The following is a 17852-nucleotide window of genomic DNA, read 5'->3' as shown; positions in this document are numbered from 1 at the left end:
TGGTGTGGACAGGGACTCTCGGGTGAAAGGAGCCTCATGCCATCTCAGAGAGTTTGTGCTTCACCGCTGTTTAGTGAGATGGATTTCATTCAGACCATGCAGCTCTGAGTTAGGGCTCTTGTGTGAAAGGAGGGCTTGTCTATGATCTGGTCTCTTTCTTTGCATCTGGTCGCTTCCCTTCAAATTCTTCACATCTTTCTTGTGGCTGGTTTATGCGTTGTTCCACAGACCCTGATCCTTGTTTTCGTGCCACAGGTATTACAAACCTTACTCCACTTCCTAACTCTCTTCCTGTCTGCTCTGTTCCTTGCTAACTCTGCCCATATTTGCAGAGGGAATGTTCCTGTTGGTAATCCTTACAGAAGGAAATGTCACATTCTTGAAATCGCAAATTGCTGTTTTGTGACTTGGAGATGACGTGCAAAATGCACCTAATAGTCTGTATGTATATCCCAATTTTTTTCCAGATCACTCCTGTTCCTGGTACTCACCCACTTTTAGTTTTTGTGAACCCCAAAAGTGGTGGGAAGCAAGGAGAACGGTATGTTCTTTAAAATTATCATTGTTTTCTATCTCAGATATGCATTGAGATCGACCAAAATTAAGATAGAAAAATGTTTAAAATGTTACTTCTTTAAATGTTTAAAAAGTTACCTATGTTGATGTTGACTATAGGTTGCTAGCATCTGCACGAAATATATTGATATGATGGCTCTTCGTTTTATAGCTGAAATTTTCTTCTAATGAACTTCTGTAAATATTCTTAGTTTCCTAGCATGAGCGCTACCCCAGCTGTCACCCCTAGCCCTTAGCAAAGAGCTTCCCATTCAACCTGGCTTCATAAACGCTGTTGAATAAAAATGGGTTCTCTAAGTATTTCTAGGTGATTTGAGGTAAATCATAAGGATTTACCTCATGATCATAAGCACTAAGGGACAGAATTTATACACAGCTTCTAGGCAAAATATATTGGGATAATTTTCTGCATGTAGATTTTGGGGAACATGATGCCATACTTCCTGGAGAAGTACAGTCTATTTCATCTGCATTGTCATGTATCTCAGTATTCTAGCTGTAACATGAAATATCACTTTGTAACAAATTAGGGATTAGATAATGATATTTAATGAACACATGAGCTTCACCACGTTGAAGAGTCAATCTCACGTCTTATTTAAAAGAACAGTCAGAACAAAAGTGCAGCTGAACTGGCCAGGTGCTTCCTAGATGTCTTTCCTAATCCCAACCAGAAATTGGCCAATGGATTAAGACACCCAGGCAAACACTATGACAGGAAAACAAGTTTCCTCTGTGGCTTGCCAAAGTTGAAATGTTATCAAAAATCATGACATTTTGAAAAGTAACTTCCATCCTGACCATTTAACTTCTAAACTTATTTCAAGAAAAGGAAGGCTATTCTTCATTTTTCTATCAACAAGAAATTGTTTCTTTTTAAAAATGTTTTCCCTTTCCTTAATGTACAAGTCTCTGTCTTCTCTACTCAACATGATAGAAATTATTTTTATAATAGCTTAATAACTGCACTTTTCACTATGTGGTATCACAAAAAATACCAGCCTTGCTTATAGAGATTCAAGATAGTAAGTAATTTAATCGTACTAAAATGACTTCTTCTTGATGACTTTAACTCTGTCAGTTGTGTGTATTTGAGGTAACTTGAGAAAAAAAAAAAAAACTCAAGAAGTGCTTCCCAAATAATTAGATAAGACAAATATATGTTGGAAGTTAGAGACAAATGGAGTCATGAGAGAAAAAGAATTAAAATATGTTTTCAGAGGAACAGAAATCCCCCTCAAATTAGATAATATTAATCAAGTAGAATGGCCCTGAGCTGGAATCTGCCTTCTTTTTTGTTACAGGACACATTTTTTTTTTAACTTTTATTTAATGAATATAAATTTCCAAAGTACGGCTTATGGATTACAATGGCTTCCCCCCCATAATGTCCCTCCCACCCGCAACCCTCCCCTTTCCCATTCCCTCTCCCCTTCCATTCACATGAGGATTCATTTTCAATTCTCTTTATATACAGAAGATCAGTTTAGCATACATTAAGTAAAGATTTCAACAGTTTGCTCCCACACAGAAACATAAAGTGAAAAATAATAGATGATTTTTTAAATGATGATGAAATCAGATCAGACCTATTGTCATGTTTAATCCCAGTGAGAGTCAAGTTGGGAATTGATAATTTCTTCTTTTTTTTTTTTTTTTTTTTTACAGAAGATCAGTTTAGTATACATTAAGTAAAGATTTCAACAGTTTGCACCCCCATAGAAACACAAAGTGAAATATACTGTTTGAGGACTCGTTATAGCATTAAGCCTCAATGTACAGCACATTAAGGACAGAGATCCTACATGAGGAGTAAGTGCACAGTGACTCCTGTTGTTGACTTTACCAATTGACACTCCTGTCTATGGCATCAGTAATCTCCCTATGCACCAGTCATGAGTTTCCAAGGCTATGGAAGCCCCTTGAGTTCTCCGACTCTTATCTTGTTTAGACAAGATCATAGTCAAAGTGGAGGTTCTCTCCTCCCTTCAGAGAAAGGTACCTCCTTCTTTGAAGACCTGTTCTTTCCACTGGGATCTCACTCACAGAGATCTTTCATTTAGTTTTGTCTAAGTTAAAAAAACAACATACAGAAGGAAATTAAATTTGGTGGGTAGAAAGGGCACCTCTGAGTATTCAGATATGCCCACCCCCTTGGGTTTTGCCTATTATACACTGACTGGGACCATTCAAAGTCGAATGAAACATAAATACATTTGAAGGGAGATCTATTATGAAGAAAACATAAATTTCCCAGCATGCACCATTCACTGTGGGTTACAACTCAGCATTTTCCTTTCCAATCGTTTTTGGCCATCTTCTTGACTTTGATCAGTTAGAGATGTTGGAAAAGGTCACCGAATTCTATACTCAAAACAAAGTTTCCCATTCAGGTCCACAGGTGTGAAGAAGTATTCACATATCACTCATCCAGACAGCAACTCCTGGGCCAATACAAACTGCTAGGCACAGGGATAAAAGATAACAAGACAAAGGCATGCCGGGAGGCAGGCTTCTAAACAGATATGTTGCAATGCCATATGGTCAGTGTTAAACTAGAAATGTTTAAAGTAAAGATGCTAAGGAAGTTCAGAGGAGGAAATAGCCATCCATGAAAACGGCGGCTTTTGTATTGGTTCTGATACAAATAGATGTTTGCCAGAGGAAGGAAGGACAAAGACAGATTTGAGACGGGCAAGGTGTCAGCCTGGAGGAGTTTTCCCAGGTGAAAGCTGAGATGCCCTGTGGCCGTGTTGAGAAGATGTTTGAATTTTCTCTTGTGAATAACTTGACAGCAGCAGGAACTTTTGTGCAACTGCACTTAAATAGCAGTATAGAGCAGGACTGGATCGTCAAGATTGGATAGAGCTGGCTGGTGAAGAGTTTTCAGGCCTGCTGTAAGGCAGTGAGATAAAATAGCCAGGTTTGATAGACATTAATCAGTACAAAGCACAGGTTGTCCAGTAATGGGGTGTAGGTGCCAGAGAAAAGAGAGTACTGAGGACGACTCTAAGATAATATAAGTCAAGTGCGGGGTTCATTGCAGACTTAGAGGTGAGTTTATGTAAGAAGATACTACAAAGTGAATTTGGAGAATTTCCATCAGCAAATATATGAATGTGTTCATAAAATATACAGTAATGTTTGCATGTACATGCAAACTAATTTAAAAAAAAAAACTAAATATATCCCTTCACTTTTAATGTTTTGTCTGAGAATGTCCACCATATGGGATATATATGTACTGAGACACATTTTTGTTGCATTTGTGATACAAAGATTGATTTACTTCAGGAAAAGAATGAATCCTTGCTATGTGCCTGTTGGGCCTTTGAGAATTTTGTGGACTGATTGCTGGAGATAGTTGCTTATGTGAAATGATTAGACTAGGTGAGGCTCCATTAACTCATCTGATGTGTACAATTCCAACGTAATATATTCCAACGAGATATTTTCACTATCTGTTCGATTGGCTCAGTAACCTAATATTGAGTTCTACAGAAAGTAGGATCTATTTGCAAGAATCTGTTGAGAGATGATATCTAATTTTACACTGAAATATTTACAAATATTTATTTGAAATATAATTGGTTAAATCATGTTCGAAAACAGATTAGAGAATATACTCAATGAATATGTATACTTAGAATGCAAGCATTACATTATTTCTAACATAAAATATTGCTACTAATATCTTTTTTTTTCCCAAAAGAACCATTGGTTGCTGTTGAACTATTAAATATCTAAGAACATGCACAGATTTCAGTAATTGTTGGTACTAATATAAACTTATCTTTTCATTCCATTTATCCAGGAAATTTTGAAGTACCCTCATAAGTATAAAACTAAGGAAATTTGATTTACTTAAAAATACTAGATATCACTAAATTTCCTGGTTTTCCATATTTTTACCTTTATAGAATTTACAGAAAATTCCAGTACCTACTAAATCCTCGTCAGGTTTACAGTCTTGCTGGAAATGGACCGATGCCAGGGTAAGTCCAAGGATAATATCATTACTATTAACTCACTTAATAGCAGCTAATTAAATCAGCAGCCTGATGTATTTAGAAATAATCTTATTTTAATGCAGCAGCCAGATCAGTATATAAAATAAATTGAATGTCAACAACATACGATAAAACAATGCAGACTCTGTCTTTCCAATTAGCCAACAGCTCATTTCAAACACATTTCCCTCCTTTGGAAACAATGGGGAACAATGCAAGTACCACTCAGTAATACAACACACACACAGACACAAAGTGCTTAAAGTACTAAATCAGAGGTTTGAAGAACTTCCCTCCTTTGTTTTACTTATTAATCTAAAATATAGATTTGCTGAAGAGTAAAGGGAAATCTAGTTAGCAAAGAATAGAAACTGTAATATGATTTTTTCATTTACTACTTACAAAGTGGAATGAATGTTACTCTCTTACTTTATCACTGATAGATAAGATGTAGCGAGATAAAAATTTTTAAAAAAGCATAAACCATATGCTTTTGATGTCATAAACATGCACAGAAACAAACTGTCACTCATTTGGCCTGGTTAATTCTGGAGTGCCTCCTTTTTCCACTGACCGCCTTTCTCTCCATGGACATGAGGGTAGGCCAGAGAGCACTGCAGGGACAGGAAGTCCTAAAAAACTGTCTGCGTGCTTCTTCAAATAAAAAGTATGATTTCAAGTGAGCATGACAGGTCCCTCGCAGCAATTAGAGACAGTCTGGAATTTGTACTCTTGTAAAAACTCAGAATAAAATTGAGACCTCTGTGCCCTATATGAAATAAATATTCATGAAGTACAATTATTTAGCATAGGTTTCCACATTTCATTCATCCCTTTCTTCTACTCCCTTGCTGCCTGCTGTCAGGGCTGAGTTTCCAAAGCCCACGCAGTGACCAGTGGTTGTCCCCAGCTGCAGAAGGAGGGCTTGCCCCCGGGGGTTTCATTCAGAACCCTGCCTGGGTCGGCTTCCAATGGCAGAATCCACAGGAGCATGTGCAGGCCATTGCCTGAGTGAGCCACAGGCAGAAAGCCCCCGTGCAGATGAAGCCAAGTTCACATGCAGTCTAGATAGGTGCTCAGAGCTCAGCTTCAGGAGGGCTCTTTTCCTTGCCCTTTGTTATTCTGTGGACTTCAAAGGGGCAGCTCTTATTCTGTAGGATTAAGAAATGTTGCATTCAAAAGCTTAGCCATTTCAAAACACCTGTAGATCCACCTCACCATGTAAATCCACAATGCCTCTTACTTCATGAGCAAACAGGTCTCTTGGTCTACTAAACACCAGCTTGATAACTTAACCTCTATGTGTCTTGTGTTTCCGTATGGAAACACATAGTTCTTGCCTCATAGGACAGGCTGACGTTCCTTTGACGAATGCCTGTGACGCAAAGAGCAAAGGGCTTTCCACATGGTATATCCTCAGTCAGGGTTACTATTTATCAATAGTATTTCTAATATTAATTAATAATTAATAATAGCATAACTAGTTTGGGGTTTAATGTGAACAGACAGCGATAACGCTGATTTTAGCTTTGATGTCTCTTTTCATTTTTTTTTGTGCCATTCTTTAGAAATATCTGAATGTTTACTTCTGTTCTTCCAATTTTAGGCATCCTTTTACCTCTATTCTATTTTTGTTTTTTACTAAAAATATTTTATTCAAAATAATTATAAATATTTATGCTGTACAGCGTGATATTCCCTTTTTTCTTTGTGTTCCTGGAGGCATTTTTAAAATTCTGTTTAAGATTTAACAATTCATATTAGATATATATATAGAGATAGATAGATATAGATATATACACAAATATACTATTTCTTTTCTTGAAAATGGAGATTTTTTAAATCACATAATGTGGGATTCATAATAAGCATTAAGTGAAAGAAGAAGGATATATATTTTCATGTAGACCATAAAATTTAATGTAGACAATATTTTTAACTATCTATAGACCAAGTAATAGGATATGGACATGGTTTTTATACTCTATATTAACTTCCATATATAAGAGAAAACATGCAATAGTTGTCTTTCTGTGTCTGGCTTATTTCACAAAATAGATGGAACTGGAGATCATTATCTATCTATACCTATCTATATATATTATCTATCATTATCTATCTTTTTTTGTTGTTGCAGAAAGTACACACTAAATATTTTTGAGAATTTAGATAAAGACTTCTTTCAGTCAATGTTCCACCTAGGAATCACCTCTGTTTAGGCATATCTTCCCAAATGATCTAATATATACACATAAAGTAATTGTGTATCACATATTGATATCTAGACACATGTGTGTTGGATAGATAAGTAAATGATTTTTACATAATTTAGAATGTAGACTTGCATCTTTAACCCAAAAACATGATGACATTGTTCCATTTTAGTAGATACTGATCAGTTCATGATCTATAAAAGCTGCATGGTATTCTAAAAATTTTCATAACTATTCCATTATTGATGGAAATTATATGGTGCTTTTTAATTATCCAATATGCTAAAAACTCTTGTCAATTCATCTGGGTTATTTTCAAAAATTTTCCAAATATTTTCATAGACTAAGTTGCTGTAGTTGCTATATTTTTAAATTATAATTGTGTCAGGTTCCACCAAATAGCTATCCAAAAATTCATATAAAACTATAACCACAGCAACAGTACAAAATGCTGCTCTCCAGCAACTTCCCTCAAATTGCCTGTCTTCAGTTCTACTTTTGTCCATTGTGATTGATGGAAATATATCCTTGCCATTTTTATTTGCATGTATCCAATCAATTGTAAATGTAAACATGATATGAATTTATTTTCCTGTAAGTGACAGAAATGAAATCTAGCTTATCTTCCCAAATGTGCTTTGTTGGAAACTTATGAGATTGTTCATTAAGAATTAGTGAAAAAATGAAGAATGATTTTTCAGAAAACACAGAAATCAGGACAATTTGAGAAATCAGAGTAGCAGAAATAAGAGGGTGAAGTCCTTTGCGACTACAGTTGAGTGCAGTAATAGTGGATGTTCTTGTTTCACTCCTCACATTTCAGATCTCAGAACAAGCATATCTCCTGGTCCACCTTTTTTCCCTCGTGCTACAGTCCCAGCTGGCTGGGACATGTTGACTGACGGTCCAGTGGTTTGTTTCCTCAAAGCCAATGTCACTTCTATACCCTGAAGACAAAAGGTTAATTCTTCATAGGATTTAACCACAGGTGTCCATACTGTACAGTCCTACAGATGGGATGACCAATATCCCTTCCATAAAGAACATGTAAAATGACAAAAGTTATGGTGGTCAACATACTGCTACTATTAAACATAGCTGAAACACAACTCCTGACTTCCTACAGTGTAGACAACCCACAATTTAATGCAGTTTGTTCATCTTCATGCCCTGGGTTTCTAAAATCCTTGGTATGGCCTTCTATTTCCTCTTCATTCATAGAGTCTCAATATACATGTACATTAGTGCATCTACTAAGGATCTCCCAGGCACTTGATTTTATTGTACTTCCTCTCACACTAGGTTTAGCACTGGTCTCTGGGCAGAAGTATATTTTCAACATTTTCTTTTCCTTAACCATAATGACTAGCAGTGATAGTCTGTCTCAAAATCTTGCATCATAAATTGAAGGCAGGAAGAGAAGCCCTGAGTTACCTATGATCTCTATAGAATGAATGATCTAAAAAACTCTATTAGGATATAGTATCAAGATTGTGGGTTGCTAATTACCCTAGTCAACCTAGAAAATACTAACTAAGTTAATGATAGGAGTTCAGATTCTCCTAATGGTGTCTGTTTCCATTTTATATCATCAAACCAATTACTTTTTTGGTAATCAGATGCAAACATAATTTTTGCCTGTTTGTTCAAGTGGCATGAAGAACCTCAAAATGCCCAGATAGCAGTTTCAGCTTCTCATTCATTGAGAACTTTTTTTAATTTACCATTTTACATTTTTAAAAATATTTTTATTTATTTATTTGAGAGGCAGAGTTACAGACAGAGGAAGAGATAGAGAGAAAGGTCTTCCATCCTCTTATTCACTCCTCAAATGGCCACAATGGCCAAAACTGGGCTGATCCAAAGCCAGGAGATAGGATCTTCTTCAGAGTCTCCCATGCAGGTGCAGGGGCCTAATTAAGCACTTGAGCTATCCTCCACTTCTTTCCCAGGCCGTAAGCCAGGAGTTGGGTCAGAAGAAGAGCAGCCAGGACACAAACCAGCGCTCACAGGCACAGGATTAGCCTATTACACCACAGCGCCAGCCATGATTTTAAATTTTTTTACTACTTTTCAAAATTTATTAATATATATAACAGATTTCATGAAGATATGATTCCAAGAATACTGTCTTCCATAATAGCAGGTTTCTCTTTTTGGTTTTAAACTTCTAAACTGTATGGGCTCAAAACCAGAGGGATGGGAAGCAATGTTTGCAAATGGATATATTAATCAATGCTAAATAGACGAACAGAACCAATTAGTAAATATCATTTATACACACACACATGCATGTAATATGTACTTATAGAGATAATATATATAAAAATAAATTGATTATATATATGTGTGTGCGTATATATATATATGCACATTTAAAGGAGAGAGAAAGGAAAGCAAGATAGAGAAAGAGAGCTGTTATAGGTTAGCAAGTCCAAAATTTGCACACTTAAAGTGCAAATTTCCTGGCTTGAGGGTGAAAGCCCACATGTCTCTATATGACCAAGAAGAGTTGATGTTCTAATATGCTGGAGAATTCTCTGTTATTCAGGGAAAGGTCCAAGTCAGCCTTTTGTTCCAATCAGACCTTTAACTGGATAAGACCCACTCATATTATTGGAGACAATCGGCCTGACTCAGTCTTCTCTAAATATACTCTATATTCCCATCTAAGAATACTCTCCTAGAAACAACCAAAATATGTTTGGTCACATGTCTGGTCACCTTGCAGCCCAGCCAAGTTGTCACATACAAGTGGCTATCATGGTGGTTTTTAAATAAAACCGTAAGCTTCATCACTCAAGCTTTACCTTTTAGCCGTGAATTCTGACATGGGAAAAACAGCACCATGTCACTTGGTGCCTATATTCGGCTGTTGGATATAATGTAGCATTTATGAGCTCCCACTGACTCCATGATTCTCTAGTATGGTACTTCAGTGTTATACTTGACCAGTTGCATTTCCATGAAGAAATATGTGAGCTGGTATCTAATTTCAGGGACATCAACTCACCATCTTACTTTTATCTCTGTTACATGTGCCCTTAAGGACAGAGCAGTCTGTTGAGATTTCATTATAGTGCATTTAGTCAGTCAGTTGACGTGGCTACTTACAAAGGCATCATGGGAAGAAAAGGAAAATCCCAATGCTATAACACATATTTAGTGTAGTCGTGACAAATGGCTTCATTCCATGGTAGACAGGATCCTGTAAATTTAGCTGCTCCTAAGTAGGTGGCTAGGGCCCTTGAAGTGCAGTTCCATATTTGAATCCACTAATTTATTCCTTTGATGATAAATGTACCCTAAAGTTACTACCTTTGTGTTGAAGATATTCATCTCTTTCATAATTCACCTCTGCCAACATAAACATAAGCCTTTGAACATTCACTGGAGATGAATAAGAATGGTGCCTGTTAAAACTTCGGGGCACTTATAGTTCCAGCTATTGGTCCATACTGAGAAACTCATGCAATTCTCCTTTGCCTGATCTCCCTTGTCTGGAATCTGAAGACATGAATTGTGTGGATGTAGGGATTGGAAGAGTAGTTACCAGAGGATAGACAGAATATTAGTGGGTGGAATGGATAGGGAAAGGTTGTTCAGTGGGTACTGGTTAGACAGGAGAAATAGTTCTGGAGTTTTGTCATAAAACAGAGTGACAATAGATTATGACAATAAATTATATAATTCAGACAGTTAGAAGAAAGGATTTTTGATTATGTTCAGCACAGCATTTTATGGGACAGATGCACTTACCGTCATCTGATCATCACACAACACTCACCAAAACTTCCCAAGGTAACCTATAAATGCACACAATTCTATGTGTTAATGAGCAAGGAAAATAAAGCAAAAGTTTTACCTCCCAGTTCCCTGCTGAATGATTTCTCAGTTTTTATAAGTTTCAGGAAGACCTTTCCTGAAGTCAAGACTATTGAAATAATCTTGTGTATTTTCTCTCAGTACTTTTGTGTTTTACTTTATATTTCCAACCTTTAATATTGAAAAATTTCACTTTGGCCACACCAATTGTCTTACTGTTTTCATATGCATCTCTTTGCTGTCATCCTGTCTTTATTTTCTTTTCCTTTTCTAATACTTTGTTCATAAAAGAAGTGACTTTTTCATTTTGATATATTGAATCTATCCCTAGTTTGAATTATCTGGTAAATGTTAAAATTTTCCTGTCACTTCATTTTTAGTTTTTAATTGTTTTCAAAGGCAGAGCTCAATATTTGTAGTTGGTTTCCATTACATGGGTGCTTCACAAAGCTTGTGTAAAACAAAAACAAAATAAGTTTATTTTGGTGCAAAAACATGGTAAGGCCATGCATTTAAGGGGTCTTCCAAAAGTTTCAAGAAAAATATGTCTAATGAAAAAATTATGCTTAGTCTTGAAAAGCTTTTTGCCCCAAACTAAACTTATCTTTTAATTTCATTTTCCATGAATTTCTGAAACACTCTCATCAATCTATCCATATATATCATATCAATCTGTCCATGGATATGAGATATCCATATCTCATCATCTATCCATATCTTTCTCAGATCCTGATTCTTTTGATTCAAGGTTTCTGAAATGAGTGTGATAAAAATGGTTTCTTTCTTGGTGGTGCATATTGTAATGCAATAGAATGAAGTCAATATGAATGAATTTTAAATGAATTAAAGTAAATGTGCACATCTCCAGCTGTATATCAAATCTGCATGGTAATGGGACTTAAGAAAAGTTACTGTCAAAATTTTTATTTACCTGTGTCTTGCTTATTCCCTTTGGTTTCAATGCTTCATGAAAGTACAGATGGTTTATTTTCATATCATAATCAAAAATTTTAAGTAAGGTATCTATGGTATTTGTTGAATTGAAATAAAATACAAGATAGTTTTTAAAAATTATTTTAAATTATTTTCAATAAATTATTTTCAAAACTTTTCAGCATAATTAGGTATAAGGAATATCTGGTGATAAAGGTGCTTTTTAGAAAATTTTGGTTTTGGCCGGCGCCGCGGCTCACTAGGCTAATCCTCCGCCTAGCGGCGCCGGCACACCGGGTTCTAGTCCCGGTCGGGGCGCCGGATTCTGTCCCGGTTGCCCCTCTTCCAGGCCAGCCCTCTGCTGTGGCCAGGGAGTGCAGTGGAGGATGGCCCAGGTGCTTGGGCCCTGCACCCCATGGGAGACCAGGAAAAGCACCTGGCTCCTGGTTCCTGCCATCGGATCAGCGCGGTGCGCCGGCCGCAGCGCGCCGGCCGCGGCGGCCATTGGAGGGTGAACCAACGGCAAAGGAAGACCTTTCTCTCTGTCTCTCTCTCTCACTGTCCACTCTGCCTGTCAAAAAAAAAAAAAAAAAAAAAAAAAAAAAAAAAAATTTTGGTTTCATCTACCTGAATTAAATGCAAAACATAAATAATTTAAAAATTGAAATGTAACCGTCAACCCACAGAGTCACATATTCCAAATACCACACATATTTCTGTAATGAAATCTTGGAATATCTTTTCTTATTAAAATAAATTACAACCTAGGCCGGTGCCGTGGCTCAATAGGCTAATCCTCTGCCTTGCGGCGCCAGCACACTGGGTTCTAGTCCCAGTTGGGGTGCCAGATTCTGTCCAGGTTGCCCTTCTTCCAGGCCAGCTCTCTGCTATGGCCCGGGAGTACAGTGGAGGATGGCCCAAGTGCTTGGGCCCTGCACCCCATGGGAGACCAGGAAAAGCACCTGGTTCCTGGCTCCTGCCATCGGATCAGCGCGATGCACCGGCTGTGGCGGCCATTGGAGGGTGAACCAATGGCAAAAAGGAAGACCTTTCTCTCTGTCTCTCTCTCTCTCACTGTCCACTCTGCCTGTAAAAAAAAAAAAAAAAAAAAAAAAAACAACCTAGAAAATGCATGATAAATTGTACAGATTTTGTTAATTTTGTAATTTAAAATATCATTGTGTATGAGAAATTTTCTGCCATATTTTATTTAAATAAGCCCCTTTTGAATCAGGATTGATGGCTTTTTCCATGGGACTCTTGGAGTCACATGAGAGAGATGAACAGAATCCTCAAGAGCCTGAGAAAATGTTCACTAATATTCAACCTACCTCTACTGGAAATTTTCAAAACACAGTGGGTTTCTGCACTGATGTATTAATGAAGCATTTAACTCACCACGTCTTGTGATTAACCATCAAATCTGAAGCAAATGATGCTCTAAGGCTCCCTCTCAATTAAATGTGCAAGTATCATTCTGCCTCTGCTTTGCTCACTTAATGGTTGAGTGTGTAAATTGATTTATGCTCTTAAATTAAAGGTCTGCAGATTAATAAAAGTAACAGAAAGTGAACTTGCTGCCGTAAGCCAGCAAAGTCACATAGTTGCTCGCCTTACAATGAATGCCTCCATTTTGGGCCATGTTTCATCACTGTGTGCATAACAACAAATGCATTACAGCTTCAAAGAAGTTTTAAAATCTGAAATTTTATTATGTATCATCTCACAGAAAAAGAGAAGAAATGTTTGACCAAATAGCAGTTAGGCCAGAAATCTCTGTGTCACTGTTTAGAAGCCATTGCTTATTCTTGAACCCTCTTAAAAAGGAATGGATTCTCCTGAATGGACTAACAAAGTAACCAACTAATTTGAATATTTCCTGTCATCTTTGTTTTACTCTGTTCTGTCTGCATTAACAATATACCTGAACCTGGACAATTCATAATCAATACAAGTTTCTTTGTCATAATTCTGGAAGCTGTGAAGTCCAAGAGCAAGATGCCAAGAGATTTGTTGTCTGGGAAGGGTTCACTGTCTACTTCCAGAATGGAACCTGCTTGCTGCATTCTCATTGGGCAGGAAGGGTTCAGGACGTGTCCCCATGTGGCACAGAGCGTACAGGAGCTGGGTAGTTCTCTGAAGTCCTTCATGAGAGCACTGCTCACACTCAGGAGGGTGGGTCCACATGGTCTAATGACCTCCTCCATGCCCTGCCTTGTCATTGCAATGCATTGGGGATTAACTTTCACCATGAACTTTAGAGGGACATGACATTCAAACCACAGCATTCTGACCTTGTCTTCCCAAAATCCATGTGCTTCTCAAGTTCAAATGCGTTCATTTCATCCCTGTCATCCCCAAAGTCACAACTGTTCTAGCACCAACTCTGAAGTCCAGAGTTTAGTCTTTCTGATATAAAGATCAAATACATAAGGGAGACTCATGGGACAATTCCTTCTGAGGACAGCTGCTCTCTGGCTATGATGCTGTGAAATGAAACAGTTTCTGTTGATTATAAATCACCTAGTCTAAAGTAATTTGTTACAGCAGCCAGAATGGGCTAAGTCAGAAATTGGCATGTGAAGTAGGATAGTGCTGTTAACAAATACACAAAACTGTGAAAGTGGCTTTAGGCCTGGGTAGTGGGTAGAAACCATAACGAGTTGGAAGATGAGAGCCATCTTAGAACCTTCTATATGGCTGTGAACAGAAAGGTGATGGGAATATGGTGAGAAAGATCATTCTGCTGATAAAAATGAAGAACAAAGTATTGAAAACTGGAAAAAAAGACCCATCTTTGGCTATAAAGTAGCAAACAATATGGCCAAATGGTCCATGGGCTAGTGTTTTGTGGGTTATAGAACTTGGGAGAAATGATACAGGATGTATGACAGATGTAATTGCCAAGCACTGTGTTGGAGGTGTAGCATAACCTCTCTTGACTGTTTATATTGAGATGCAGAAGTCAGAAATAAAATCAAGACAGAATGCAAACAAAGTGGAAATTCTTGGTCTGGCCATGTTACAAAGCTTTTACAAAGCATGTCTAGGATAGAATGTCAAGCACGTTTCACACGAACATTGGATGAGGATATTACTGTGGATGCAAGTTCCTTGCTGTTTGTCAAGATAATGGAAGGCTGGTGTTGAAGATATTTCAGAGGTCTTTGAGGCTGGGTGTTTAGGACAGAACAGGTTCAAAGGAAGAACCCAGGACACTTGGGTGTTACTTCCATGGCTGCCTTGAGATTCTGCTATCTTCATATCTGTACATTTAACCTTGCATTTACCAGGTGTTGATGGTGAATATATAACATGTGCAAACCATTTCTTAATATATACCATCCACAATGACCTCTCAAGTATAGCACTGGTCATGTGGAATCCAGTGAGCAAACATATGCTGAAGAAGCATCCACACTTGATTTAAAATTCAGTAGTTAATTCTCTGCCCATACATCATCATTTAAGCTATAGAAAATCTTGTTGCATGTCACTCTTTACAGCCTGACTTTTTATTTCTATCAAATGACTCTTTCAGATTAATGTCCTTGTTCAATTACAACTTCTGTGTGTGCTAAAAAAAGTGATAGATGTTAATATTTTGATACCATTAGCAGAACTTTAAAAAGATTACATGCTTCCATTATTAAATCCAAGTGATCGCAATGCTCTAAGCAAAAATAAGTTTGTGGCAATAATTGTTTTAATTTAGTCAATTCACAGACCCAAAGATTTAATAATTCATTTAGTTGAAGATAAAACACTGATTATCAGTAATAATGCTGTAATAGTGTCTATGTAAAAGTTTAGCACTAGTTGGTTATTTGTTTCTCTGATGCTAATTTAAAGGCAGATTTTAATTGAGCACATCATTCTGGCAGAAGCATAGTTTTTACTTAATAAGAAACATACAAAACATCAATATATCACAGTTTCTTGTGAAAACAAGTTACCTATTCCACCCTTCCGATGGATGGTTCTTTGTTTTATCATGAGCAAGCCAGGTCATTTGATGAGTTTTGTCCCTGCCTGGTAACTGAATGCCAACCTGATTGTCAAGTTCTTTTTTTTTTTTTTTTTTTTTTCCTTCGAGATTGTATTTAAAAAACACCAGTGCCATGGGGCTCTTTGGGTTTTTTCCTCTCTTGGAAGCCCCCCTCCATGCCTCTCTGGCTGGAAGTCTTTGACTCTAATAAGTCCTTTGAAATCTCAAAATAGAAAGTAAATAAAGTATGGAAATACTCAGTTCAGGGGCAGCCCTGAAGCCACCGTTTAGGACATTTGCATCCAGTATTTTAGTGCCTGAGATTGAGTCCCACCTCTGCTTATGATCCAGCTTCCTACTAAAGCACCTCGGAGGCAGCAGATCATGACCCAAGTGCTTGGGCCTCTGAATACTCACGTGGGACACCTGAATGAGCCTGGCCCTGCTCTTATTGTTGTGGCCATCTTGGAAGTGAACAACAGATCTCTCTCTCTCCCCTCAAATTGTTTTCTTTTTCTTTCTTTCTTTCTTTTTTTTTTTTTTTTTTTTTTTTTTTTTTTTTTTTTGGACAGGCAGAGTTAGAGAGAGAGAGAGAAAGAAAGGTCTTCCTTTTTCCATTGGTTCACCCCACAAATGGCCGCTAGCACGCTGCGCCAATCCGAAGCCAGGAGCCAGGTGCTTCCTCCTGGTCTCCCATGCGGGTGCAGGGTCCAAGCACTTGGGCCATCCTCCACTGCACTCCTGGGCCACAGCAGAGAGCTGGACTGGAAGAGGAGCAACCAGGGACAGAATCCAGCGCCCTGGGGTGCCGGCGCCGCAGGCAGAGGATTAGCCTAGTGAGCCGTGGTGTCAGCCCAAGATGTTTTCAAAAATCATCCTTATAGGCCAGCACTGCAGCTCACTAGGCTAATCCTCCGCCTTGTGGCGCTGGCACACCGGGTTCTAGTCCCGGTCGGGGTGCCAGATTCTGTCCCGCTTGCTCCTCTTGCAGGCCAGCTCTCTGCTGTGGCCTGGGAGTGCAGTGGAGGATGGCCCAAGTCCTTGGGCCCTGCACCCCATGGGAGACCAGGAGGAAGCACCTGGCTCCTGCCATTGGATCAGCGTGGTGCGCTGGCCGCAGCGCGGTGGCCATTGGAGGGTGAACCAACGGCAAAGGAAGACCTTTCTCTCTGTCTCTCTCTCTCACTGTCCACTCTGCCTGCCTGTCAAAAAAAAAAAAATTTTTTTTTTTAAAAAATCCTTATAAAAACTATTGGATTCAATTAATTCCTTCTCCTTTTAATTCAGAAAACTACTAATTTTTAAGGGAGAGAAAATGGCCAAACAACAACAAAAATTGCTTAATAGTGTCTAAAGGCAAAATCACAACAAATTTAGTTTAAAGATCTAGTTGAGTTTTATCTGTAATTCTCGAATTGAGCAACAGTTTGTTCTGTAAAATAAGATGAGCATTTCAATGCATTGAGCAGAGGCGTTTGGTGATATAGACAGAAATAAGGACAGAAAGTGGCTTGGTCAGTTCACAGTTACTCTCCTGATAGGGTTAAACAGAGAGGAATTCCTCATCAAAGTGGTTTAGGAACACTGGGCCCATCTGATTGACTGGACCCTTTCACGAGTTCAGCTTGCACAAGGCAGCTGGCATTCCTGTTTGATCAAGCCTCTTTGAATTAGCTCAGGATTTCATCCAAGACAATGCCATCCCATGAGTTTGGTTTAATTTCATCATAACTTCTTAAACATTAAGTTATATTAATATCTATTTAAAAGATACTAAAAGGGTGACTGTTTTCCATGCACTAGAAAAAAAATAACATTTTAACATTTAGATCTTTACTAAAGAAATTGTGAATAATATTTTCTAAATTATTTTAAATAAATATATTTTTAAAAAGCTATGTTTATACTCATTCAAAAATAACCCAAATGAAACTTGATATTTCTTTCAGCATTAATTTTCCAAGAATTATATACACTACTCAAAGAAAGGAAGATATTTTTATCACAACGCTGAGCCTGTTGTTTACTGAATTCTTATTCCTAACTCATTTTATCTAGGGAGGTTGTTAAAGTTATTTAATGAGGTAACACCACAGCTTCCAGGTGCAAATCCTTCTTTATTTTCAGTCTTTCATTTGCTCTGCTGTGCCTTGTCTTTTTCTCTTTCCCTCTCTCCAGCTTTCCTTCTTTCACTTCTAAAATCCACATAGGGAAAAATGATGTTTTGAGGATTGCCAGGGATAATGAAATGAATGTTTCACTGGAATGTTTATTTTCTAAATACTCTGAATGTTCTTACTGGGGATG

The 17852-nt window shown here is 37.7% G+C and overlaps 1 protein-coding gene across 13 annotated transcripts in view; it reads left to right on the top strand.

Moving 5' to 3' along the window:
- The window catches only part of DGKB (diacylglycerol kinase beta), a 781129-nt gene that overhangs the window by 308460 nt on the left and 454817 nt on the right, over positions 1–17852 (top strand). For all 13 annotated transcript variants that reach the window (XM_089315158.1, XM_089315157.1, XM_089315159.1 and 10 more), the window contains 2 exons: positions 468–541; positions 4497–4571. In XM_089315158.1, coding sequence (XP_089171284.1) covers positions 468–541; positions 4497–4571 — 149 coding nt within the window. The remainder of the gene's footprint in view (positions 1–467; positions 542–4496; positions 4572–17852) is intronic.

The sequence above is a fragment of the Oryctolagus cuniculus genome, chromosome 16 (assembly GCF_051225735.1).
Source record: "Oryctolagus cuniculus isolate XC-2025 breed Fujian yellow rabbit chromosome 16, ASM5122573v1, whole genome shotgun sequence".
NCBI lineage: Eukaryota > Metazoa > Chordata > Mammalia > Lagomorpha > Leporidae > Oryctolagus > Oryctolagus cuniculus.
Note: the sequence above shows the minus strand (reverse complement) of the source record. Positions and strands in the feature narration are given on the sequence as shown.